The following is a 27,864-nucleotide window of genomic DNA, read 5'->3' as shown; positions in this document are numbered from 1 at the left end:
TGGCCCAAGCCGTGCTTTCAGGCTGCTGCTGCCACTGGAGAATAAAGAATCGCCTTCATGTGTGTTTGTAATAATGAAGATGAAACTATGAAAAAACAAATTCCTCATGACACACACAATCCTGCTCATTTGTAAAGGCTAAGAGATGGCTGCGAGGTCGTCGCCATCCTTCTTCTTGTTTCTTGCTGAGACCAACATTTCTCTCCTCCTCTCTCCGCAGTGAAGTCCTGCACATTCTCCCCCTGAGATGGGACGCTGTTTTTTTTCTGCTGTTTGCTGAAATGCCTTCACAGCTACCAGTGAAGCTGGTAATTTGAAGTCCTGACTCGCTTGCTCGCTCTACAACTGAAATTAATTCACATTTCAGTGACAAATATGTGCTGAATTTCAGTGGAGAGGGCTGCGCTTCATTTCTCATCACCCAAACCTGAAATTACAGCCTCTTCCTGGGAATAGATCTCTGAAGTCGGGCTCAAGGAAGTAAGCTTAAATTATGTTAGAATGTTGCATTACTGTGTACTAGCCTGCAAATCCTATAAGTGGGGATTCCCGATTGATCAGCAACTGAATAGACAAAGGGAAGTGAAAATCTAAAGGAACAATATGTAAAACAACATATTTGATAACTCTTTCATTTGCTGTTAGACAAGAGCTTTTATTAGCTTTAAACCACTTCCTAGCTAACATTACCGTTAGCTAGGAATTAATATTGTGTAATATTATTAAATGGTACTGTAAGTAAGGAATTGTTTGAATGTAACAGCTGGAAAAAATCGGCTTACATTAGCATTCAATATATTAGCTAACAGTAATGTTAGCTAGCTAACAGATTGATCAGCAACTGAAAAGACGAATGGTAGTGAAGCTCTAGAGGAACATCGGGCCATACTTCAAGATAAAACTTTGATAACCCATTCAGCTACTGTTAGACAACATTAGCATTAACCACCTCCTAGTATTGCTGTTAGCTAGGAATTGTGTTGTGTGATACTATTAACAATAAAGTTACATTTCAATTGGTTGAAAGCTACAGCTACAAAACAGCTAGCATTAGAATTCAAGCTATCTTACAGTTAGACCAGCAACTGAAAAGACAATAGGCAGTTAAAATCTTGCAGGACACCCGGCCATAGAAGTAAAACATTGTATTTTAAAACCCATTAAGCAACAGTTATTTAAGAGCTTATATTAGCATTCAACAAATTACTAGCTAACAGTAATGTTAGCTATCTTATAGATAGGCTTAGATCTGCAACTGAAAAGACAATGGACACTGGAAGTTGGGGTATGGATGGGCATAGATCTGATTGGAGATTGGCACTTAGGCCTTTGCCATCAGTGTGGGAATGTGACATGTAGTGTAAAAGCAGCTTTGAGTGGTCACAAGACTAGAAAAGCGCTATAAGTACAGTCCATTTACCATGTATCATTTAGCAACCTAGATGAGTGCTTACTTTAGCATTCAACCAATACCCAGCTAATGTTGCCGTCGGCTAGGAACTTGAATTGTGTAATATTATTAAACAGTATTGTTAAAGGTTAAATGCTACAGCTAGCATTAGCATTCAACCAGCTCCACTTTAACATTACCTAGTTAGCCCGGAATTTCTATCATTCAATACTATCAAACAGTAATGCTAGCTAGGAATTGGTTGAATGTAACAGGGTCATATATCTGACCTGTATCTTTCACAGTTTCTTTGTTATAATTACCCAAAATCTAACGGGCAGTTGTCTGTCTATGAATTATGAATGAATTAGCCTACTGCTCTTTCCAAAGGGGTCGCCAGAATCAACACAAAAAAAAAGTTCACCACAGTAGCTTCAAGAAAGAGATGTCCAATAATACTCAAAGTATTCTTATATTGTAGTATTTTTAATTCACTCATTTAATCAACACTTCTTGCACCCCTGTTAGAAATACAACTGCAACTTTTTAAGATTCTTTCCTTTATTGATAAATTAATAATAGTTTTGTCTGTAAAATGTCATAAAATTCCCATTATGGCTGTCCAGAATCAAAGGTTAAATTATCTTGTTTGCACGATCAACGGTCTTAAAACTCAAGATTTTCAATTAACAAAGACATAAAAAAAAAAGATGCAAAACCTCCCATAAAAGACGACAAAGGTTGAAAACAAACCTTTTTGACTGTTTGTTTATGACTAACGTAGAACAGCTTTTATTATGGGTTTATAAGTTGTATCTGGCTTCATTTGAGTTTAACAAACCATTTACAGAAGTTTATGAGTTATAAAACCATGAATTAGATCACATTATTGGATACCAGGATGTGTGCAATGCTTACCAGCCTCAACCAGGACAGTTGCATTGTTTTTTTAAATATTTATTCATTAATAATTGTAAAGACTAAACAGCACTTTGAATGTGTCAGAGTTTGCAAAAGGCTGTTTCGGTCATTTGACCCTTGACTTTCACCTGCAGGGAATGTGTCTCAAAATTATATTATCAACAACTTTTAGGACACAAAAACAAGTTTAGTTAATGATTTATAAAGCATTAATGAAGGCATTAAAGCTTACTACATTTATTATGGGGTTATTGGTCATAACAGCGGCCTAGTTTAGTTGTTATTTTGGTAGTGTTAAAGAAGCTTTCATGTAATTTACTCTGAATAATTTATGCACATGGTCCCTGAACTTTGAGCCATGAAAATATTTCAAGTATCTGAGCTGCAAACACGAGGAGAAGGTGAGGTGAGGCGCTAGAGAGGAAGAAAGAGAGAGGGAGGGAGGCAAAGTGTGTGTGTGTGTGTGCTTGTTTGTGTGTATGAAGCAGAGAGGGAGGGAGAGAGAGCTGGTGCAGTTACGCAGAGTGATCCAGGAGTGAGTGAGGCGACAGAGCGGAGGTGACAGCGGAGAATGGAGAGGAGCCCGTCCGCCCGGCGAGCTTTGACCGCGGCGAGCGAGGAGAACCCACTCGGCCCTTCACTTCTGGAGCCAGCGTGCTGAAAGAAACCGGGGGGGAACTTAACAGGGGGCAAAGGAAAGGAATGGCTGATCCTCTGCGGAGGACTTTACTAGCGAAACTCCGGGGGAAGAAATCCAAGAAAGGAGCGACGGTCGGCGGTGGATACGGCTCTGCTGCTGCGGTGTCTGCGGCGAATGGGGGCCGAGAAGGTAAAGAAAAAGTTTTGCAAACGCAGCGAGACTCCGACGAGGCTCGCCCGGTAGTGTTGCTCACAGGGCTGGATTGCACGGCAGAGAGAATGAGTACGTACGAGAATTGTGTTGACGGGGCGATGGTGCAGACAGGGGGGGTTGTGATAGTCCGGGAGAGCCGGACTGAGTTGGAGTTTGCCGGCGCACGTCCCCAGGAGCGCAGCAGCGGGGGCAGGGTTCGGGTTAATGAGGAGCTCCTGGGGGTCTCACTTCAAAGAGACGTGCAGTTTGTGGGACATACATTTAGGGAGGGACATAGGAGCCACCACCAGGGGCACAGATCCGGTGGCAAAATCACGTTATCGGCGGGGGTCCCTCTTGGAGGACCGCATGTCCAGAGGAAACACTTCATCTCGGTGCCGCGGCAGTGCAGCGTCGGGGATTCAATCGGGTTTGGGGACCATTCAAATCACGTTTCGCACCGAGCACGAGTAAAAACGCAAACCGGGGTGAGTAAGCCAGCACAGGGCCGGGTTACCACCGCAGGGTCAGAGCCAGGAGACGGAGGACTCTCCCGGCACATGGCTGGGACTTTAGTGGCTGTTGATGAACGCAACGCCAACTGGACTTTTGACAACAAACAAACTTTGGAGTCGCCGGTTTGCGCGCTTATTCACCCAAACGGTGCGTTAAGGAACGCGGAAGAAAACATGTTAATCAGAGATGTTGAGAGTTATGGGCCTGAGTATGCAGGGGATGTTAGAGGGACTGCAGGTAGTGTGCAGAGCCCGACTTTCTTCCCCACAGAGTTAGAAATCTGCGACATCAACATGGCATCACTCTGCGCCACAGAGGCCTCCCTTAGGTACACTTTAGACAGCGAGGATGATGATTACTATGATAATGAGATTCTGCCTTTTTATGAAACTATCAGAGCGAAAAGTGATAGAGCAGATGTTGCAGAGCTGCCACAGCCTGGGCAGGACAAAGGACAGCTCGATGACAGTAACAGCGCCCAGGAAACAGACAGGCTCAGAAACCAGCTTAAAGAAGCTTATTACCTTCTTATCAATGCGATGAATGATATCAACATGGATGTCCAGCAGATTAGCGGTCCTTTAACTGAGCAGCAGGCTTCCTCCTCCTGCAGCAGCCACTCCAGGGATAGTCTATGCTCCAGGTTGTCTGCCAAAAACATGGACAGTGACTCCTGGTCCTCAGGGGGAGACCACAGCCCTCAGCAGGTGTCTGACACTGACTCCCTCCTGCTTTGCCTCAGCGGAAACATTGAGTCAGGGCTCGACGGCAGGCTGAATAGTAAGAGTATGTTAAACCTGTCCTTGACTAAGAAAAGACCTACATTAGCGCGCTCTGCTAGCGACGGAGCTATCAGGTATCCAGGTGGACCCTTGCTCTGTGTTCAGGCCCCAGAAATTTGTAATGAGAGAGGGGCCACGCAGGGAAAAGAGGCTGATAGAGAAGTTGCAGGAGTGGGTGAGCTGTCGGAACCTCAGGGGCTTTACAGCGCCATCAGCAGTGACGAGCTGCTACAAGATCCTGGCGGCGATGAATACCCCGGCGGGCCGCTCAACGAGAGCGGTGGCTCGGTCAACAGCCTCACAGGTTCTTCAGACAGCAATCAGGGTCACGACAACAAGCAGGAAGTCCAAATACAGGGAGCCAACTCTGCCAACAAGGGGCCCGGGGTCACCGTCAACAAGATGCAAGAGTGGATGCACAAGGGCCGGTTGTTGTCTTCGGAGATGAAGCAGCGCATCGAGGGCTCGTCTTCGCCGCGTGGAGGAAGCCAAAGCCAGGAGCGGGGGGTTAAATCTGTCAAGGCAAAGTCACCTGCGATCAAGTCAGCACAGCAACAGCAGCAGCAGCAGCAGCAGCAGCCAGGTAGGAAGGCTACACGGAGTGGCCTCAACCCCCGTGGATCCTCTAAATCAAAGACCTCTCACCCTCCTTCCTCCCGTCTGATTATTGTCATCCTCCACTCATAGTACACTCAGTCTGGTGGAGGTCCACCCTGCACTCCTCTTCTTCTTCTGGATGCAAAGCAAAGGGACGAGACACCTCAGACCTCTTTGCTTTCCTTTTAAGATTGTCTAACCGGTGGCGGGTTCTGTCCTTCACACTAATTTAGGTGCATTTAACACTGAATTAATCGCACATCAGGCTGTAGGTCGATCACTCACAGTGTAGATCAGTAACAACTAACTCACTCTCTCTGATTGCTGCGGTGGTGGTTTTCATGGTGGTGGTGGTGGTGGGGTTTGTGTGTGTGTGAATGTCTTTTGATCATGTACCAAATGTTCAGTGATGTTCTGATTGTGTTTTGATGATTTGTATTTATTAAGGTGCAAAACAGGAAAACATCTGTATCATGAAACTGTTGACAGTTTTAAATGGAAGTCTTTTAAATGCAGGGACTTTCTCTGCAACATCGCTTTTAATCACACCACCTGATCTTCCTCAGCAGATGCCTTTGCCCAGTACGTCATGTCCTTTAGTACCTTTGGTGGTCGCAGTACTTCTCGCCTTATAACTTCTTCATTCCGGACTAGACCTGCATTGATTAGCTTATTAATTGATCAGTTGATTGAAACAAAATGAATGCCAGGTATTTCAGAAGTTAATTCATTGTTGCAGTTCTTTGTCAAGCAATTATGTCAAACATTTGCTCGTTCCAGCTTCTTAAATGTAAGGATGAGCTGTTTTTCTTTGTGATGGTTAATATAGAGTTTGGGGGTTTGAGTGGTTTGGACAAAAGAAGAACATTTTCACATTTTTTGACATTTGAAACTAAAGAAAAAATGATTCATCATGAAAATGATCGCAGATTGATCAATTTCTGAAAAAATAATTTGGTTTTATTGGTAGTTATGAGCTCGGAAACTGTAGTTGAGAATATTATCTCACCACAAGATCCAGTGACCCACTTATTTACACACTTTTAATGCATTGCACTGACAGTATAGCCACGTTCCCTCTGGTCAAATAACCTGCAAACACCCGGCTTTTTTGCTTTGTGGGAAAGGCTACAATTGGCATTCAGACCCGGGTCAAATGACTCTGCAAAACCCGGGTTGACACGCTAATCTCCTGTCTGGTGCAGTGCTATGCTCCTTCGGTAACTTCTGCGACTCCTTGTCGTCTCAGCTACAAATTCTGCCCGTCTCCATCTAAGCAGCGCTCGAACATCGTTCCAAATGTGTCGGCGCCGAGTTTGATACACAGACTGAATGAGTAATAGATACAATAAAGATGTAACCACCGTAACATCTTCACTGTGTCTGGCGCGTTTGTTACATCAGGCCGTGACGCAGCAGAAAAGAGATCAACAGGAGTATACTCCACTGGCAATGGGAGAGGAGAGACAATCGGCATCTATAAGCGGGTCTTCCCAGGTCTGTAAAACCTGCGTCAATGTGCTAATTTTGGTGGGAAAGGCGTATAACCTACAGTTCTTTACATTTCATATCACTTCAGTTACTATTGACCACTGTTTGAGTTGCACTTTTTGTTCACGCTGACCTGAATTGGCTGCAGTTATCCGGTTCAATAACCGGATTCTGTCAATGTGGAAAAACTTTGTATTGACATTTGTTGCACAGGCTTTCAATTCTACCGCTCTGTATATAGCTCTGTATGTGTTCCGGTTTATGTGTGTGCCAGTGAGTGCCAGCGCGCGAGCGCGTGTGATGTCCTGACAGTGTTTTCCAGAGTAAATAGATGAGCCGCCATGTGTGCAGGCTGTTGTTGACCGTCAGTGTGCTGTGCTGCTACAAATAGAGTGTGATCTGCAGAGCGGAAGGCCCTCTGTGTTTGACTTCCAGCCGCTGTTGGCTCCACGTACCTCCAACTTTTACATCCCAAACTCTTTCCTCTGGTCAAAATAGAGACAGGACTCTTCTTTATATTAGTTTCCAAAACCTCTTTACCTCCCTAATTCTTCATTTTTTCCCCATTCTGCTCAGCTTTCCCCTCTCTGTCCCCACTGAACTTTTCCACAGCTGTGGCCAGAGGAATCCAAAGCAGGAGAGAAGCTACTGCAGCTACTCTCTGTGGTTGTGTGTGTGTGTGTGTTTTGAGTGTGTGTATAAGGGGGGTTGGGCTGTCATGTTGCCTTCCTCCCCAGTCGTTTGCTCTGGACAGCTCCATGGTAACTTGCATTTTAAAGAGACTCGGGATTGAATATTTAGGATGCCATTCCTGTTGTTTAACTTGTTTGCGTTGTGTCACTTAATTCCTCGCCATGAATGAACAAAATGAAGGGCGATTAAGTATTTATTAAGGTCAGCCCTGGGCTTATCTTGCCCCTGTGGGCCTCTCAGCGCCTCACAAAGAGCCATTTAAAAAAAAGAAATGCCAAAGCTCTCAAAAGCGGCAGTGAATTGCTTGTCTTGGCTTGAAACTCTTCATTGAGTTTATGCTCTCCCGCTCTTAATTCATGCAAATATTTGTACGTTTCTGACTTTCTAAAAATAGTCCTTCCTGTTCCTCCCCTGAGTGTTGGTCGGAGATTAAACCTCACTATGGATTCTCAGGAAAATATGTTGGCTTAATTAGACTCCAGCTAATTTAATTCCTGCTCTGACTTGTCATTTAATTACTGTCTAAATTAGATCAAGTCCATTATCACCTCGAGCTGAGTGTCACTCCTTATATGTGTGGGTGGGGGGGTATTGTGCACATGAGCACGCATATTCACATCTCCGGTGTGGACATGCATGTTTGTAGGATTTATGGTTTTGTTGTGTTGTGCAGTTAAAGAAGCTTGGCTTGCCGGAAGGCAGGCAGTAACCAGGCATCATGTTTTGGCGAGACCTGAGCTCAGGTGGTGTGTCAATCAAAGCTGATGTTGCCACAACTGACACAGCTGAGAGGCAGAAACGATTTACTCTCATGTTGCTTTTTATGGTTCAAACTCTTTTGCATGTCAATAAAAGACAACTTTGGAATGGAGCAGCATCAGCCGATTATTGCTTTTACTGTCGCTATGAAAACTGCTATTAAAGTTGTAATCTCGAAGATCTCAGTTTCGTTCTCTTTGGCGGCACCTATGGCGATAAACGGTACTTGCGGGAGCACACTTCCCAGATATCCAGACAGTGCTGCATGTGTGACGTCCACGGTTGGCTCCGGTTGTAACTCTTGATTTTCCTCGCTAACGGTCGCTTTCCTTTTCAGACTGTTTGCTTCATCTGAGCGTCGAATTTGTTTCTTTTTCTTTGGATTTTCACTTCTTGTTGAAGTTGTATCTGTAGTCATCCATCTTTTCTGTGTCTGTTCAGCCATAGTAGATTACTGTTTACTCACAACACTTGCAGCCGCTTAGCTCCGCCTACCCTCTCTGGCAGACCAACCAGTGCTGGCTGATGGAAAACGCATCACTAACTGGGCGCAGCTTGTGGTTTTTTCCTCGAAAGTCACCACAGACACCCAGTCTGTAATACTGCAAATGCAAAGGCTTTCATCAGCGGGCCAAAGGCTCAGTCACTGTTGTGTTACCTCATTCGGCGATAGAGACTTAACAGACATTTATTCACATTAAAAAAGTTTCCAAGACAGAAAATAAACAAATTTACCCAAATGTTTTAGAAGACGATGATGACCACTTTGATGTGCCCCTGTTGAATGTGAAGCTACTCAGTCGCCGATTAGCTTAGCTTAGCTTAGCATAAAGACTGAAAACAGGGAGAGAAGTTGACTGTGTGTCTTCCGGCAAAAAACAAAGTTTGGCAGAGAAAGTTTAGTTGTGTTTTGAGTTTTGTGCCAGATTTTTTCTCGCCAGAGGCAGTGACTTCTTGGAGTCTTTGCTCAGCTGTGTGTCATTTTATGCTTCTTTATTTGTACAATTTCACCACATGAGATATATCGTGCTTATCAATGAGCTTTATAGGTACGACTAGGCAAATTTAGTTACCTTGCAATGGACCCATGCTTACAGTTTTCCCCTTGTTTTCAGTCTTTGTGCTAAGCTAAGCTAACTTGCTATAAAGACATAACAGACAGGTTGATCTTCTAATCTAGATCTTGGCAAGCAAACAGACGTATTTTCCAAAATCTTAAACTATTCCTTAAAGAATAACACATCAAATATGAAGCTAATACTTAGTAACATAATGCAGAATTGCTTAACATTTTAAACGCATTAATTCCTGCTTTCTGAGTAGATTCAGACTGACACAAGAGTGCAGGTGTAAGATAACCCTCCTCGACTGCTGTCAAGTCATGTCAGAACGATGTGGCGTTTGGTTTGTGCCAAAAATCGTGTTACTGAGCTGCCGAGTTGTTGTTTTTTTTTTCACATAAACACACACGGCTGATGGTGGAGCTCCAATATTTTGTCTTGTCTGGTGTGTCTGTACTTGGACAGATTTATGGAGGATTGTAGCTCTGAAGACGGATCAGGTGATGGAGGAGAAACCTGAGGCATGAAGGTTCATACCAGGAGGGTTTATGAGATATATGAGTCACATGTTGGTGTCTGCAACTTGTTTGGCAATTTAAAATGATTGATTATCAGTAGAATTAACTGGATTGTGTTTATAAGGTGGCAGTATTTTATCAGGAGCTGCTGTGCAGAGTCGTTGAAGGGCCTTCCAATGACTTGTCCTACTTTAAAGGGCGTTTTGGACCTAATTGGGTCGAACTGCGAGTACGTGTTCCTTTTTTTTTAGCTTGCATTGTCCTCCTGTTTTTTGAACAGACACATTGAGACAAGACAGAAGATTCCCTGAAAGAGCTGCAACATTGAAAAGAATTTGGGTTTGAAGCCAACAAACTGAGGAGGAAGTTGCATTAGCATTAGCAGGCCGCGCTGCCAGGACGCCTCAGCGGGATGCAAGTGTTGACATGTGATGCAACCCTGGACGATCTCAACTCTGCCCTGGCGTAAAAAGAAAAATCTACACTGAGGATCCTCATTAGCATATGAATGGATGTCAACAGGAATGTATGGCACACAGCTAAAGATTCCCTGTGAAGGCGGGGAGCCCTGGAACTCTGTATACACAACAAAAGTGTTGTCGGTGTGGAGGAGCAAACTAGCTGGTGTGTGTTTTGCACTTATCAAAAGAGGAGCAAAGAGAGATTGAGGAAATAAAAGAAAGCGTATGGGAAAGTGGATCAAGTGTTTTGTCTTAGAGGAGAAAGAGATTCAGTCATTCAGAAGATTAAGACGTGAATGTGATTGGGTGTACTGTCAGGCTAACGTGGGCGCAGGTTCACACCAGCTCATCCAGGAAACACGATTTTTTTTATAAGTTTGCATTCCTTTCTGCCGCTCAGACGAACCCATACCGCTCCTCCCCGTCACCTCTCCCTCTCTCCTTTTCTCTTTATTCTCTCACACGGACGTGCACCCTTGTATTATGTGCTCCGGCCATCTGTTACCTTCAGGTCAGGGGTGTGACTTTTACGTGCCCCGAACACTTCATCGTTGTACCGTCGCGGCGCAGAGAGACCCACTGTGTCAGCTCCATTATGGACATTTAAACAGTCAGAATGATATTTAGCTTTCTTCTGTTCATACGACGTTGGAAGGTACTTTTGACGTTCAACTGTCTCTAACATTAGAAATATACCAAAGAGAAAAGCAGCTGTTTTCTTACTTTTAATTCCTGGAATTGATTTTTTGTTGGTATAAATCACATTTTCATGATTAAATTAATCTTTTAGAAGTTCTTCCCTTATGGATATTCTGCTGGTTTTACCATCAGAACAGCTGCCTTTTCTTAATCAAACACATTGGGTTGCAACTCTTGATCATTTTCATTATCAGCTATTTGCATACGGATTAGTTGTTTAACCCTAAAATGTCAGAATATTGTAAAAATTGCAGATTACAATTTCTTAAAGCCCAATTTCTGTATCAAAAACACCAACATGTTCTGTTTACCAGAAGCTGATAACATCCCCGAAGCAAAAATCAGCCCCCACCAGGAGAGAGAAGAGAATCTTTAGCATGTCCAGATACATCTCCATGAGATACCATAAATATCAGAGTAACAAATACAATCTCATAAGACAAATAAAATAATGTTTTATATTTTAGTTTGAAAGTGAACCTTTAAATTCATTAAATTGTTTAGGGGTGGGAATCGCAGGGTAATTAACAATACCATACGTGGCCCACGATAACCATAAAATCATGATACAGCGATTCTGCGATATATTGCAAGACAGTCACATAGTGATACACCTGATAACTGCAGAATACAAAATGACCCTAAAAAGGTCAAGCGCAGGATTAATATATTTATTCACTGCAATTTGGCGCCAGTTTCCCAGAATTCAACACAAACAGATTGAACATTGACGTGTTTTCAGCCTGTAACGATAGAACAACTGTAAAAACAGGATTTGAAAGTGTCATCTCTGAACTTCTCACCGCTGTCCGACATTATCCCGCTGTCTTCTTCTTCTTTTTATCCTGCTGCCAACCTCCTCTTCAGCCAATTAATCTCTCTTCATGTTACCCTCATTCATGTTGTAAGCGCCACGAGCTACGTGCCGAGTCCTGAAGTAGTGACGCTGTGAGTCAGAATCACGGGGAAATCTGTTTAGCGCAGCGTATTAAAATAAAGATATTTGGCGACAGCCTACTGATAATTGAGTCAGGAAGATGATATATTTTGCTGTATCAGTATTTTGTTCCACTCCTAATGTTGATAGACCCCATTTGTTCCCCATCCACAAGCATTCTTATTGTTCATTTTTGTAAATAGTACAAAAATAATTTATATGTCCTAAATGTTTCTCTTTTGCCTAAAGCTTTAGCATCCTTCCTTTCTTTGCCTTTAACTGTCTTCAGGTTCAGTTAATACTTTGACACATGGCTTATGTTGTTAAAACAGTTCCCTTTGTTAGCTTTATATTGTAGCTCTCAGATTATATTAAAGAAAAGCAGACGCATCTGTTTTTCATCCACCTCAATCATAAGTAGATTTTCACAAAAATAGCTATGGTGAGGCGTTAGGAAGAGCTGGATAGTGTTTGAACAGTTGGATATTTGACACCGGTGGAAAAAGTGGCTAAAATCTGACTATTAAAGTCAAAGTCTTGCTGTAGCTGTACGTGCTGCTCCTCCGGTGTGACAGTGGAAGGAGACGAAGCGAGGCTGTAAATCTGGAGCTGTGGTCTGGAATGTGGCTCATGTCAGAACACGCTTCCTCTTCCAGTTATGAAAGACCCCTCAAAGAAGATGTGGCACGCCGGCAACAGCTCCACGCACACAACCATCTCACCTCTCTGTCGTCTCGCGTTACCTGAGCGCTGGCAGCGGCGTCTGCAGGTTTTGGATCTGTGTTCAGTTTTTAAAATCTTACCTCCCCATCCATGTGAGGTGCCGATATTTGATTTAACATACTTTACCTCTTAAATGTTAATTCGTAGGCTTTTTGTCTGTGGTGGGTGACTTTAGATTCTCCTTTTAATGTCCGTTAACCCTCATTGGATGCAGTTCATCCGATGAAAAGAGAGCTTCACTTAATCACTAAGGTTTATAGATTAAAGAGCCTGTGGTTGCAACATGTCCTCACTCCTAACATGTGAAATACGGCAGCTTTCCTCTTCCCTTAGCTTCAGAATATGTCAATCTAGGTACCACTGCAGCGTCAGTTTGGCACAACATCAAGTTTCCTATTATAAATATGCAACACCTGGTTAGACTTTCAAAATAAACTTCAAGTATGGGACGCTGGTTTAGCTCTGCGGTTAAATCACCAGTCCCGTATAAAGAGGCTACAGTCCTCGAATGCCACCCTCTGCCCCTTGCCGTGTGACGTCCCCACTCTCTCTTCCCCTGTTTCCACCACTATCCACTGTCCTGCCTCTCTGAATAAAAACCAAAACCCCAGAAGTATGCGATAAAAAAATAAGCAAACCGGTAAGATTTTCAAAATAAAACGCCTGGACGTGTCACAGTCATTAAACGTGATTAAGGTTAGTTTAAAGAACTAAATCTACTTTGTTAGGTACAGCAGGAAAAAAATGCTTTGGGTTTTAATAAGAACTAATATAGTATAGTATATATAATAGTATGTATGCTCGTTATGTAACTTACAGAGTATGACGTAGCCAATATATGTACGTATGAGACATAAAGTTATGTAACACTGTGTAGCAATCTCAAATAACGACCGCGATATAGACCTAACAATATTTGCTCACTCCCCACACACCCTGTTGGGGGGTTCAGTTTTTGTTTTTGCTTGGGACCTTTGTACGGGTGACTTTCAAAAGAAAAAGCTCCTGACTCACAAACCCTGACATCAGCGTTGTTAGGCTGATGTCAGCTTCTTAAAAAAAGTCATCATTGTCTATTGGGAATTAAACAGTGGTCACATGGATTGAAGTCCTGCGTGTGTTTGACTCATCCATTGCCCCGATCGCCACCTTAAGTGGACTTTTGCGCTCTTTATTCTGCATCACCTGATGCCACATCAACATAATAAGCTAAAGGCAGTGTCCAGAAATTACGCTACAGGCGTCCCTACAGTGTCATATTTTGACTTGTTGGGCCACTGATCAAGCTATAAAACATAATTACCCACTAATAAATGCAGATTGTCTCTTTTCCCATTGCCAGTGAAGTATACTCCTTTCTGTCTCTTTTCTGCTGCGTCACCATCTGACCGTCTGACGCCACGCGCCGTAAACCTGTCTTCCCCTCGGATCAGAAGAAGCTCTCTCACCTTGCTGTCTCACCAGTGTCACCTCGCTGTCATCTGTTCCACGCATTCATCGCTCGACTCGAGAGAGTTGTGTTTGTGTGCTGGCGGTCGAAATTGGCGTGTAACATTAGATTAGAGAGTTGTGTCATTGGGTTGGCTGTCAAATTAGCTAGTTTTACCAAATTAGCTAATCAGTATGTATGATAGAGAGTTCATTTAACAATCTATGTTAATAAAACAAGCTGTTTTGCTTTTCTGTGCTTTTATGTTGGCTAGTAATGGCCACGTACTGTTGTTTGTATTGCAGTGTAGTGTATTTGTCTAATATTATGTTAAAGTTATTTAAAAAAAGACTTGCTGCCGTCAAACGTTCACATGTGAGGTACAAATCGGGCAGGAATAAGTATGCGCATGCGCAGAACAGATCGGGCAGCCGGGACAGATGGGGTACTGACACCGCTCATTGCCTACGATGCCAATTGTAACCTTTCCCAGCCGGGTGCTAGCTTGAGGCTAGTTTACAAAAAAATATCCAATCACTCTGATTCCAATCTGAGAAAAATCTGACAGTTTAAAGGGTTAAAATGACTTCCAGGCACGATCAGCCAGAAACATAGTAGATTATTACAGCGTGCCAGTGTGGGCTGACACATTAAATCAAGGGACTTGATATCGAGCCAGGAACATGCTGTATGTTTCAACTTCAGTGAACAGTTATCACATGCTGAAGCTACTGAGCATAAGGCTAATCCAGGGTAATGCAAACACACGGCTGGCTCAGGACACACACACACACGTTTTTAAATTAAACGCAGCAGAAAGGAAGAATGAAAAAGATGAGGTTGCTGTTTGTCTTTTTGGACATTAGAAGGGTGTTAAATGTGGCCTCTGTTCTTACCACCGAAGCTGTTTTATATCCTCCGCAGCGTCTTATATAATCAGCTGGAGCGCAGAGGAATGGCATCCCTGACAGAAGCAATTTCATCCCACTTTAAATCATTCTTGTCATATTTCCCAAGTGGGGGAAAAGTCAGGCAGCGAGTGAAGAAATAAAGTTTGAGACATGTTTTGTTGTGGCGAGAGGAACAAAGTTGGTTGCATGGTATTTTCCCAGCTGGCGGCAATTATTGAGTCAACAGTTGCATTATGAAGTTGCCTTGTAGATCCGAGGACATCAGAGAAAACTGTTCGGAGAGGCTGGTGGACTTCCAGGGAAAAGTAAATCCCAGTGGAGCCCTCTGCTTTCTCTGTGGCGCTTTCAGGGCTTTGTCGATGAAAGCAACCAAGCAAAGAAAATACCTCTCAATTCCGTCTCAATCGGCTGAGTAGAAGTTATGCAATTTGAAACCTGGGGATTTTTTAATATACTTCTTGGACTGCTCTGGATTTATAACACAAGAAGAAAAAACGCTGTTGCGACTCATTCACACTTTTTTAATAGTCACACACTGAACGTTTGATTTCGTAAAGTGAAAATATTCCCCGGTCTGTAATTTTCTGGATGCAGCCTGGCGTGCATGGAAACGCATTTCCTCAAGGAAAGGAGAAGTTGTCATTATAGCATGTGGAGGGGCTCGTCCGGGAGCTGCTGAGGATCAAAACAGTCTTTTACACGAGCCTGCTGTACGTGTTAGAGCAAGACCCTGCCCTCAGCGCCTCACACACACACACTCGCACTCAGAGGTTGTTTTTCTCCGTCTGCTCATCAATGCTTTTTTTGATTTCTCGGAAAACAAAATCCAAAACCGCTTTAAAGCTACTTCTTCACATTCATATTTTGCCCCTGGCTGCACTTATTGTCACCCCCTTACGCACACCCTCCCCTCTCCACACTATTTTCACAGCTGCGACGCCAGCGGTTTTCTCGCTCTTTTTGCTGCGATGGAAGATATGTGCGCTCAATCCCTCCGTCTCCCTGTGATCTCTTTCAAATTCGCAGCCCACATATTCCCGAGGCGTCACTGAGGAGGAAAGAGGGGAGGTGCTCCGGGGGATTGCGGTGTTGTGATTGAAAGTTTGACTCCGGTCATAAAAACAGAATCACAAAAGTCCATCCAAAAGTTATGAATCAAATGACGACAGAATGAGACAAAGACAAAGAGATGTATCGATTCTTTATGTCACATTAAAGGGCAGAGAAGAAGAAAAAGAAGGGATGGGCGGAAAGCGCAGTAAAACTTTCATTCAGTGTTTTCACACCTGTGCTTTATTGATACAGATGTTTTCCTCAACTTGGCAGGACATGAATAGTCTGAGATAACTTCAGTCAATAATTGCTTAAATGATGATCAAAGTGATAATTAGTGGCTTTTTTATTCCAACCTAACGGTTTTTTAAGTGTCTCCTGGCACGAAGTTGTAACTCTCACTCTTTCTCCTTCCATCGCTCGCTCAGCTTTCATTGAGACTCTCCAGACCCCCTGCGCTAACGGCCGGGAGGTGGGCAGGGGAAGCGAGTCTCCGTCATGGCGGCAGCCGCTCACCACCATCACGGTGTCCAAGAAGCGCAACTGGCTGCAGCAGAGCTCCCTCGGGAAGAATCACTACGCCAAGGACGAGCAGCAGGGAATGCTGGGAGCTGAGGAGGAGGGCTCCCATCAGCCGCCACCTCCTCCCAGTCCCTCTCCAGACCACCTGAGACCCTCAGGGGGAACCCATACACGACCGGTCCGCCTGCAGCTGCCTCAGGTTGGCCTGGATGCCTCTGTTAACAAGAGGAACAGTTAGAGGTTTTGGGAATACACTTATTCACTTCCCCTCTGGAGAAGCTAGGCTAGCTGTTAAGCTAACTAAGCTAACCTGAGGGCTGGCTGTAGTTCTACATTTAGCAAGACTGTGCATGAAAGTGAATAAGAGTGTTCCCAAAGTGTCTAACTGTGTATAAAGGACGTTTATGTTTCAGTAAGTGTTCTGGTTTTCCTCAAAGTTAACCAGAAAACTTTGGCTCTCTCTTGATTCAGATAAGCGTCGCTCAGGCCAAAGTGTCCCCTCACCCTCGGAGCGTAGACCCAGCCGAGGAGAACGACGCTGACGATGAAGGAGAGATCTGGTACAACCCGATCCCCGAGGATGACGAACCGGAGACGTCTCACCGACCCTCCGTTCAGCTGCTGGTTCCCCCTCGAGCGGAGCCCCAGAGGAGGCCCAGCAGGGGAGCGGATGCGGCTCATGTCGGCAGGAACCTGGGGGGCGGCGGTGGCGTCACGGGGCTGGACCTGCTCGGGGAAAGTCTCGGCGGTGGTGGAGGAGGATCGGGAGACGGGAGTCAGGGGAATGCTGTACATTCCACAGAGGCACCACATCTGCACAGACAGATGCTCGCGTGCAAACCTCAGGAGGAGGGGGGGCCTTCCTCCAGCAGAGCCACAGGTAAGGCATAAAAAAAAAGACACCCACACACCTCCTCGCGTTCTCGATTCTCTCCCCTTTCTGCTTTTTTTCCTCCACTCCTTCTTTCACCCTCTCCCTCGCGTCTTTGGGGCCGATGCTCGGGGCCTTTTAGTGTCTGTCGTTTGTCTCTCAGCCCGTCACTCTCAGCAGGTTTTTGTGGTCGTTAACGCTTTGAGCGCTAATTACAGCTGTTGTTGAAATTGTTCCCAATTAAAAGGATCAAGAGGCTCATTTAGCTGCAAGTAATTCCTGGCTGACTGAAGCTCTACCCTCAAGAGTGTTTTTTTTGTTCTTTGTTTATTGGATTTTTAATTTAACCAACATTTATACGATAATTGCACTTGTAAAATGTCAATCGGGAATATAAAACTGCACATTTGACACAACAAAACAACAGAACAAAATGTAAAGAACCTGTAAATCTATATTAAAACGTTCCAGGTAGAATACTACAAAAACAGAGACCAGAAAACCCCGAACAAAGAAGCAATTAAAAAAAAAATAGGTCAAACTGAAATGCTTTAAAAACCCCCTCCAATCAAAATCCAGTGTTTAACCTTGTAAACATCTCCATGTGGTGTTCCTCATGTGCTACAAGACATATCAGGGACAACATGAGCATGAGTCATCTCCATGGCTGGGCCTGTCTGCTTTTAAACTGCAGTGTACCAAGGACAGGCTGAACAACACGTTTTCAGATTGGTTTGAGGTCGTCACAAACCTAAGGAGCCAATCCCGTTAAAGGACAGGGTGATGCTATGCATATCATTATGTGTAACCTATGGCAACCACTTCAGCGATGCGTGAGCCAGCTGTAACCGTCATCCTAACGTTAATGTTACTACTACTAATTGATTACTACATTTCAAGCTAGCTAAGTTTCAACAAGTTGCCACTAAACGATGGCAGAGACGTGTTTTGTTTTCACGATGGAGGAGGCGGGGCCTGTGCAGATTCAGGAATCTTTAATGAGGGAGAGGGGGGAGATGCTTTGGGAGGATTTTTACAAGGTAATTAAACGTCTTTGGCATAAAAAACACATCAGACACAATTTATTATTCAAGCAGAGCATTTTATGTGTCTTAAAACACGACTGGAAATGCTCTTTAATAACTATTTTGATGCCAGTTTTACAGGTCAACCAGATCAGATAATACAGTCCTTGAAATCCCAAAGTGCTTACACATACCTCTTGCATTACTGTGGGTAGCATGTCTTTTCCTACATAAAACAAGGATGAAAGTAACTTGTTTAAGATGATAAAGTTGCAAAATTAAAGAGTTTTAAAATCTATTAAAAGTGTAGCCACTCTAGCACAGTGTTTTCTTGTTCTGTTTTGTTTGATAGGAGCAGACAGGAGCTGCGACTGTCCACTCGTATCGCTCCATATCAGTGTCCCTCATTAGTTAAACTCAGGCAGACATTAGCGAGGAGGAATTCAGAACCAGCATTCCTCCGGGGGAAGAAAATCCATTTAATTGTGACTGCGGCTCACACAGAAGGCTGTGAACTTCTGCTGCTTCTTGGAAGTGTTTCAGTTAAATAAATGTCCTCTTGTCTTAAAAACCTGGCTCATTAAAACTGCACCTCTTGTGTGCATCCAGGCCCTGCGACACATTTCCAACAGCATCACGTTAAGTACTCTGTCTAGTACCCTATAAAGCACGTTTTTATTGACCTTTGTGCTTGGAAATTGTTGACAAGTTTAGTCTACAGCGACGGCATAATGATGACAGCCAGCACACGGCTCCCTGTCTCTTAATAAGCTCGCTCTGCTTTTTTCTAACATCCGACTTTTTGTTCTCTCTGATGTGGCAACATGGTAGTTTCAACCAATTGGCACATCTCGAGCTGAGCCTATAATTACAACTTTTGACAACACTTTTCTGTGGCACGCAACAGCCATTTTTTAAGTCGTAGGAGCACAAAGCGAGGACGAGCTGTTTGTGTACGCGGAGTGAAATCTAATACTGAAGCTTTAGTGTTCACAGACGTGGTTTTAACTGCAGGAATGAAGGCTTGAAAATGTTTCTCATGCTACTATACTGCAGTTTAAAAGTTGAAACCACAAGGCATTGAGACGCATTGCGAGAGAAGGGAAGAATATACTTAAAAAAAGACAAGAAACTGTCTCGCTAAGCGGAAAGTTTCTTTTTCTGCTAAAACAAATCTATCCGTGACGAAGACGCAGGTTTGATTGGCAGCTCATAAAAACTCCTTGATGCTCATTGGCTAGCCTCGAGCCTCTGTCTCTCTCTCAGCAACACTCTCTCCGTCCTGAGAGACTTTCCCAGTGGGATTAGGATTAAACCAGTCCCGAATGAGTCTCATTGAGTCAGCCCAGGGAAGGCGCTAATCATAGCACACAAAGCTAATTAAATTTAGTCTATTCCTGCCTGCACCTTCGGATAGACCTATTTTGCAGCGGAGGTGAAATTTGCCGGTGTCATGAGGGCCCTCCATGCTGAGTAAGCAGATGAGAGGACATAATTGGAGGCTGGAGTTGCTTGTTCAGCTCTTGTGAACAAAAAAGCCTCTTTTAATTTTCCCTGCGCTCTCTCGCTCACCTTTTCAGAAGCGATTCATTTTTCCATCAGCTTTCAAAGACCTCATTTACATCCTGTAATAAGATTCTGCTTAATGGCAGCGCTGTGTAGCAGCTCTGTGATCGAGTGGGTGGGTCTGACTGGGCGCTGTGAAAGTGAGAAGCGGGAGCAGAGGTGTTTTTTTTTTTTCCTCTCTTTTTTTTACCCTCCCCGCTCCGGAACTGCCCCCCCTCCCTGCTGCATGTTGACTTTGCAACTGATTCCTGCGGGTTTGGCGACGCCATCCCACACTTCACTGCAACAAAGAGACGGCAACAAGCTCGGCTACGTGTCATCAAAGAGGAAACGCTCATTACTGTGTGTTGTGGGTGCAGCGGGCACCTGGGTATTAAGTAAAAAAGAATAGCTGGAATTTAATGAATTGCTTTGCAGTCTTTCTTACTGTGTTTGGTGTTACCTCAGCCTGCACTGGCTGCAGAATGACACTGCACTCGTCCTCCTCTCACACTGAGTGGGAGGGTTGGAGGATGGTGGGCAGCCTGCTGTGTGCTCTCACTCCACCCTGCATTCAGTGTCCCCGCTGTCCTCTCCAGGGTCAAACTGGGTCTGTTGTAGGACATGGATAACTACTAAAACAGCATTTCTGTGAAACCTTATTGTAGTTTTCTCTGAAGTCAGAATAACTGGACCTTCATGGCTGCATACAACCATGAGCAGTCTTGGAAATGCATCCCATAAAGCCTGAAATGTGGTATCAGGTATCTACAAGTATACTGGTCAAAGCAATAATATATGATATGGCTGCTAGAAGTAACTATAGTTTTAGAGCAGAAAAGAAGAACTAATGTTAGATTAAAGCTATGTTAGACCATAGCAAACAACAACAACAACAACAGTGCAGTGCTGGCAGAGTTAAACGTCAAAGTTAGGTAAAGGTAAAGACGATTAAAACCAGTAAAAACACAGAAGAAAGTAGTGTATTGTTAAAAATCAGTGTCTCTACAAACAGGAAAACCTGAAGGAGGTATTAAAGTAGTAATCTCGCAGATTTTAATTTAAATAAATGTCTGTTAAGTCCCTATCTGTCACCGAATGAAGTAACACACTGGTGATTGAGCCTATGGTCCACTGATGAAAGCCTTTGCATTTGCAGTATCACAGACTGGGTGTCTGTGGCGACTTCTGTGGAAAAATCTCAAGCGGCGCCCAGTTAGTGACACGTTTTCCTTCAGCCAGCAGTGGTTGGTCTGCCAGAGAGGGTAGGCGGAGCTAAGCGGCTGCTTTTCTGGTCTCTGCAAGTGTTGCGAGTAAACAGTAATCTACTATGGCTGAACAAACAAAGAAAAGATCGATGACTACAGATACAACTTCAACAATAAGTGAAAATCCAAAGAAAAAGAAACAAACTCAACGCTCAGATGAAGACAAACAGTCTAAAGATTACAACTTTAATGTTAGCTTAGCTTGTTTCTAGATCAGGATTCCTTCAGTGTACTGAGCCAGGACAAACAACATAGATAGCAATCATATCCATTAAGGTCTAAAAACCATTAACTCGTCCCAAAGTGTAAAAATAGTTTAAAATAAATCTGCAATATTGCTGATCTGTTATCTTCAAAGTGGTCTTAAGATCGACTGCTTCTGTCTCCACCCACATACCTCACTACTCTCCTCATTCGACTAAAGTATTCACTGAAAAAACAAGACCATATTGAGTCTTGTGATTATTTCTCCCCATTTTTCAACCCAGAGGAAATCCTGCTATTCCACATGAACTTTGACAAAGTGTTAAGCCACAAGAAAGGACAGCAGCCACCCTGTTGCACCCGACACTATTTCTGTCCCTTCTTTATCAGATTCTTCACAATTATGAGCCCAAACAGACTCCACTTTATCTGAAGGGCCAAACATTTGACAGGCCTGCTGTTGATTGAGCCTGAATAAGAGCGTCTGCTGAATTAATGAAGCAGTGCAGATGTAGATGACTCTCGGGGACTATAGCTCTCCTCTGTCCGGCTGGCTGGTTCCTTTTCGCTCACCGGATACACTCCAGACTCCTCGTATGCTGCCTATTGACTGACTTTTTGTCCATCTGAATGCTCTGTTTGTATGGAGAATAATGATTGATGGACTTTGGGGGTGGTGAGCATGGTGCGTTCCCAATCTCTTGTTCCTTTTAGCGCCTGTTTGGGGAATCTGACTTGGCTGCTGCTCAGAATGGGATCAGGGCTATTTCTGGGGGTTGTTTTGGTCACGCTGGCTGCTGCGTTTGAGCACTGGCTCCGGCTGCTAAAGTTACATGAGAGTTCAAGCCGCTGAGTTGAAACCTGGAATCTAATCTCGGCTGAGGATTGCACGGTTGGGTCTGGAGGAAGTCAACAACTCGGAGGAGCAACATTGTGAGAGCAGCACTTCAAAAAGCAGAGCAGATTCCTTAGTTTAGCGCGAGATGTGAAGTTCAGGTCACATAGCTTCTCATGGCTCCTTCTCTCTGGTCTGTTCTCCATTTCATCACCAGAGCAGCTGTAGAAAAGTGTTCTGGCCTCTGTTTTGATGAGTGAAGACTTTTATCTGTGTACACTAATGCATAATCCGTCCTAAATTGGTCATGCATGCATGGGTGGTCACAACAGTATCTGGAGTTCAGTTGGAAGAGAATCTGATCCTGAGCAGGCCTTTGGCGAGAGGTTTTCCAAGCACTAAAATTAGAGCTGCAACAAACTTTGTTTTTTCAATTCAGCTGTAAAAAACAAACAAAAACAATCTCCTCGTCTACGGTTATGTCTCCATGGTGCCGGTTTTGTTCAACAAACAGTCTAAACTGATAAGTGACTTTGATGAATAGCAGAAAATCGCATTTAAAGGTGTAGTATTATGCTAATTTTAATCTTCATATTTCACCCTTTCACACCTGTGGAGTAGCTTAGCATCATTTACAGTTAAACAAACACCTCATTTTTCTCACACTGGTGCTCTGTGCAGGCCCTCATACAGCCTCTGCCTGAAACGACTCAGTCCGCTCTGTCTATCCGCTTTCTTCGGATTGGCCAGCTCTGCGAAGTCTCCTGAGGCTGCACTTTGTGACGTCACAAACAGTCTGAAACCTGGTGTTCACAGCAGCCTGCAGACTGAGCGGAGAAGCCTGGGGATTACTCCAACATACTTTTACCTACAGATCTGAAACTTCACCCACGTTTAGTCTGAACATCCATGTATATGTCTTAAAAACAGCATAATACCCCCACTTAAAGGAGTTTGAACCAGCTAATGCAGGTTTAACCATGGAAAAGGAAAGTTGTATAAAGGCATGGTCACACATTTGCAAATGCAAAAGACCAAATTTCCTTCTTGTCTTGCTGAATGTGGACAGTGCAGGAAATAAAGGTTTCGTCCATTCTACATTCCTACAACACCCAGCATGCATTGCGCCCCTCCCTCTGAAAGGAACGGCCCAGCGAGAGACGCTGGAGTCAAGGACATTGATCGCTGCAGGCAATGGCTCAGAGCGGTACAGAACCTGAAATACGATGATAATATACCGGTGGATCGTCTAAAAAATCTTCAGGTCTGCAGTCTACATTTCAAACCTGACGATTCTGAACGAGACATGACATCGAAGGCGGGCGTCCTAGATTGAGGAAGCGTTTTACGTAGTCTGGTGGAGGTTTTCCAGGGCCCATTGGAGAAGCGGATAGCGTCCTCCAAAGGCACAGAGCAACATTTTTCTACCATCATGGCATTAGCTCCCCATAATAGCATGATAGGACTGAGGTTGAAATTCTGCAAACTGGCCCTTTAAGCTGTCAGTAGTTGAGTTGCATTGTGGGTAGTGTCAGCGCCTATCTCTGGTTTCCCAGCTTGTAAAAACTAATTTGCATATGTACAATGTCTCTTAATGAGTTGAACCAGACTGATTTTGGTTTTATCTCATGCTGTGTTAATAGATGATCGCCTCACTGATTTAATACTGTAGACGGGCTTTGCTTTGTGAAGTAAGTTATTTTTCAGGCTTGCTAAGTTTCCATGAATCCTGATAAGCCTTCAGTTAGTTCTCAGATCAAAATAAGTAATTCATTACCACTATATCACATACAGTAGCTGTTTGTGCCTCGCTGTTTGGACGGTGGCCGTGCAGCAGGGCCGGTGTGGCTGCAGGCTGTCTAGATTTAGCGTCCACTCTGTCTCTTGAGTTACAGCAGAGCAGGAATTCCTGCAGTGGTAGGCGAGCTGGGCCACATGAGGGCTGCTTTGGCAGGGGGCCATGTTGTGCTAGTGAGAAGGCCCTGCATGCTTGGATATATTAGCAGGGGTTTTGTAACCATTGTAATGAAACGGCCGGGGCTCCTGCGGCCCCTGAAAGGCCTTCCAGCTCTGAATGATTTGGAGCCAAAAAGGAGAGGAAGCAGCGCAGAGTTTGGCCCCGGTCACTGAGGGAAGAAACTACAGGACAAGTATGCCATTGAGCGGTTTTATTTACACTCCTCTTGTTTGTCAGCACACTCAGGTCCTTTCTGTTTTTACATTTTACACACACATTTGGCAGGCGTGCTTGTACAGACACACAGACAGTGAGGTGAATGCAAGTGGTTTTACAGGGGCAATCAGGGACAGCAGATTATTGTCTCGCTCCAAGGCTTATCATAGAGCGCTCAGTGTCTGCCTCTTTCTTTCTCACACACATACACACACATTGTTGCAGCCCCGGCGCCTATTGTTGTGTCATTGGAGCACATTTCACATTATCAGACTATTCACTGGAATGACATTTTGGCTCACGCTAGAAAGAGGATCTGAGAAACAAATATCGGACATGTTTGATAACGATCAGCTCGTCCCTCCTCCTCCTCCTGCACCTGTCTGGTGCCGGCGTCTTGAAAAGCCCTCGTCATAAATTCCTGGGCTTTGTTAAGAGGTGTCAGTGGCCGGGTGCCTGAGGAGGGCCGCGGGGTCAGGGAGGGTATGTGTGTGTGTTTGTCTTTATGCATGCATTTTGACATGCACTCTCTCTTTGTGTCACAGTAATATGGTGAGTGCATGTGTGTTCAAGTGTTGGGGTGGACACAGTTACCCGGCTCAGGTGTCACCGGAGAAATGCAGACCTTTTGCCCTTTGACCCGGGAACATGGCCCTGGAGGGTTGGGTGTCAAACCATCGCCCCTGAACCTCAGCTAGTGAGGTGTCACGTTTCTCTGCTGGCTGCTGCCACAAGGCCAAAGACTACAGAGGACACAGCTGCATGCGTGTGTGTGTGTGTGTGTGTGTGTGTGTGTGTGTGTGTGTGTGTGTGTGTGTGTGTGTGTGTGTGTGTGTGTGAAGCAACAGTCATTAACTTTGGCAGATCTCCCTTCCAGGACTGGTGGACGTTGCCCCAGTTCTTGTTGATTAACAAATATATGGATCAATAGAGCTCCCTTTTCAACATGAGATTTGAGAGTATGAGATGAGGTTGGAAAATCATATTATATTTAAAACATTGTTCTGGTTTTTATATATAAAACAAGAAGGTGATAAACCTGAATTATTCCAACAAGAATGCGTCTGTACCATTTACTTTGGAAAAGATCGATGTGGCATCGACAATAGTTAAAGTGGTAATCTCGAAGATCGTTCCAAGGTTTGTTCTCTTGGTGATAATCAGTAATTGCGGGAGCACACTTCCCAGATATCCAGACATTGCTGCATGTGTGACGTCCACGGTTGGCTCCGGTTGTAACTCTTGATTTTCCTGGATGACGGTCGCTTTCCTTTTCAGACTGTTTGCCTTCATGTGAGCGTCGAGTTTGTTTCTTTTTCTTTGGATTGTCACTTATTGTTGAAGTTGTATCTGTAGTCATCCATCTTTTCTTTGTTTGTTCAGCCATCGTAGATTACTGTTTACTCGCAACACTTGCAGAGACCGGAAAAGCAGCCGCTTAGCTCCGCCTACCCTCTCTGGCAGACCAACCACTGCTGGCTGATGGAAAACGCGTCACTAACTGGACGCGCTTGTGATTTTTTCCACTAAAGTCGCCACAGACACCCAGTCTGTAATACTGCAAATGCAAAGGCTTTCATCAGCGGGCCATCGGCTCAGTTACCATTGTGTTACGTCATTCAGCGATAGATAGTGACTAACAGACATTTATTTACATGAAAATCTCACTTTAAACCTAGAGACAGATTTTAACTGTAGCTATTTGAATTCTAGTTACATCTACATTTCAATCTTAGTCACTTATTTCAATAATATAGACGATATATAAAGTCGTAAATGTTTTCATGTTCAACGAGTTGCGCTCTTGAAAACCTTGTTTCAGACCCGACCAGGCCTCTCTGCACTCGACCCCTCCCCAGATGTTGTTTGGGGAGCTCACACCTCCAGTGCCCTCCGCCCATGTTCTCCCTCTCACAGCGCCTCTTAGAGCGCCTCTGTGTCTATTATTGGCAGGAAGCCGTGACAGGGAAGGCTACTCAGCCAGCGGGGAAAAGAGGCTAAACATGGTTTGGTGAGGAATGTGAGAGAACAGCCGTGTTCGTTTGTACATTCACCAGCCGGCCTGCCAGCCTTCCAGTCGGCCATCCAGACCTCTGAGTGCCTGGACAAGGGGCGCCTTTGTCCCCCATCTGCCGGCTACACCCTGCCCTGCTCCTGCCCCCCATCTTACCCTTCTCTCCATCCTGTTGCGCCTCCTCTGCCTCCCTCTTTTCACTCGCGGGCCCTCGCCCCAGAATAGCACAGCAGGTCCCCTCTGAAAATAGAGCTGGTGATGTTGGCAGGGTCAGGGTCTCTCTCTTCTCCCTACTCTGTATCTCTCTCTCTCTCTGTTTTTCTCTCTCTTACAGAATCATTCTTTTGTTTCAGAGGTTCATTCAGAGAAAGTAATTAGCTTTATAAAACAACAGAAGCCTCTGTCAATGAAATTTCACTTTCAGACTAAAAAGCTCATCAACCCCTCGACTTAGTGTTTGTTATGTAGATCACATCTCACCGCTCTCCTCAGAAGGCTGTCTGAATTTCTCATTGATCCATGCAGAATGGTATTCCCTCTGAAGTGTGAGACGGGCAGGTTAGCAGCAGGGGAAATCTTATTAAAAAAAGCGCTGAATGTAGAAAATACTTGTTTTGTGTTTCAGACAGGCTCAAATTTCCCCTTTGGGCAAAAAGCAGGATTCATGTAAGTGGACAAATTCCACTTAAATCACACAAAACGTGTTTGGCTCTGTGCCGACTCTTCCTCTTGCTCCTCCTGTGCTGGAAAGACTCTTGGGTAGCACCTACATCAGAGATTATTTGAGCTCTATGCACAGTTCAGTAACAATGCACAAGGTTTATTTATTGTTGTCATTACGGCAGTTACAGTTCAAACATGCTGATGTGTTTAAAGTAAACAAAACAAAGCACTATATTTGTATCTGAACAGTGGTATTGAACAGTCACAGCAATTGTTGATAGGCTCTTAAAGGTGCATCAACTGACCTGTAGGCACAAAATGTGAACACCAATAAACCTTTAAGTTAATATGGCAAACTTGTAAGCTTGTTAGGACATTTGGAGTTGGCTTATCCTCCTAAGACCCGAGCTTTTGTTTGATATGCATTTTTAATTTCTCCTTCCTTTTGGGGATTAATAGGACCTAATTAGTATAAAACATAAGAATTGTCTTTGTGTTACATTGAAAAAGTCCCAATGTCCTCATGTGACTACCTTGTCGTAACGGTGTTGTAGCTTGTTGCGATTGATAAAATTAGTCAAATATGTCTGCCATATCAAGCTACAACTGTTAATACGCATTAAATAAACACGTTTCAATCGTAAAATCTGAAGAGGTTTTGTACCTGGTTGAGTTTTCTGTAGAGACCGACTGTAACACAATTTGGTTGGGATCACGGCCATCTTGAATGTACACTGATCAGTGTAATTTGCTTTTGTGACCACAGGTTGGTGGACAAAGTGTCCATGAATGAGACCAACGGGTCTAAGTTTCGAAGAATTAAATATTATGTTGCTGTGAAGCCAAAATGTAATGTCCCCGTATGAGGGCGCAGGGTCTCGGGAGGTTAAGTCTGTATACCTGATGAATTTTAGTCTAATATTTTAGCTCTGTTTGGGTCTCCACCAGCTCCTTACTAAATATAATGAATA

The 27,864-nt window shown here is 44.1% G+C and overlaps 1 protein-coding gene across 1 annotated transcript in view; it reads left to right on the top strand.

Annotated features, from left to right (window-relative positions):
* Window positions 1-2,840: 2,840 nt before the first annotated feature.
* The window catches only part of syde2 (synapse defective 1, Rho GTPase, homolog 2 (C. elegans)), a 56,532-nt gene continuing 31,508 nt past the window's right edge, over window positions 2,841-27,864 (top strand). Inside the window, exons 1-3 of the mRNA XM_069680068.1 lie at window positions 2,841-5,024; window positions 16,202-16,494; window positions 16,767-17,175. Of these exons, the coding sequence (XP_069536169.1) occupies window positions 3,014-5,024; window positions 16,202-16,494; window positions 16,767-17,175 (2,713 nt within the window). The 5' untranslated portion in view covers window positions 2,841-3,013. The remainder of the gene's footprint in view (window positions 5,025-16,201; window positions 16,495-16,766; window positions 17,176-27,864) is intronic.

Source organism: Semicossyphus pulcher, unplaced genomic scaffold, assembly GCF_022749685.1.
Source record: "Semicossyphus pulcher isolate SPU_LCO1_2020_fin unplaced genomic scaffold, fSemPul1.0.p SCAF_4, whole genome shotgun sequence".
Classification (NCBI taxonomy): Eukaryota; Metazoa; Chordata; class Actinopteri; order Labriformes; family Labridae; genus Semicossyphus; species Semicossyphus pulcher.
Note: the sequence above shows the minus strand (reverse complement) of the source record. Positions and strands in the feature narration are given on the sequence as shown.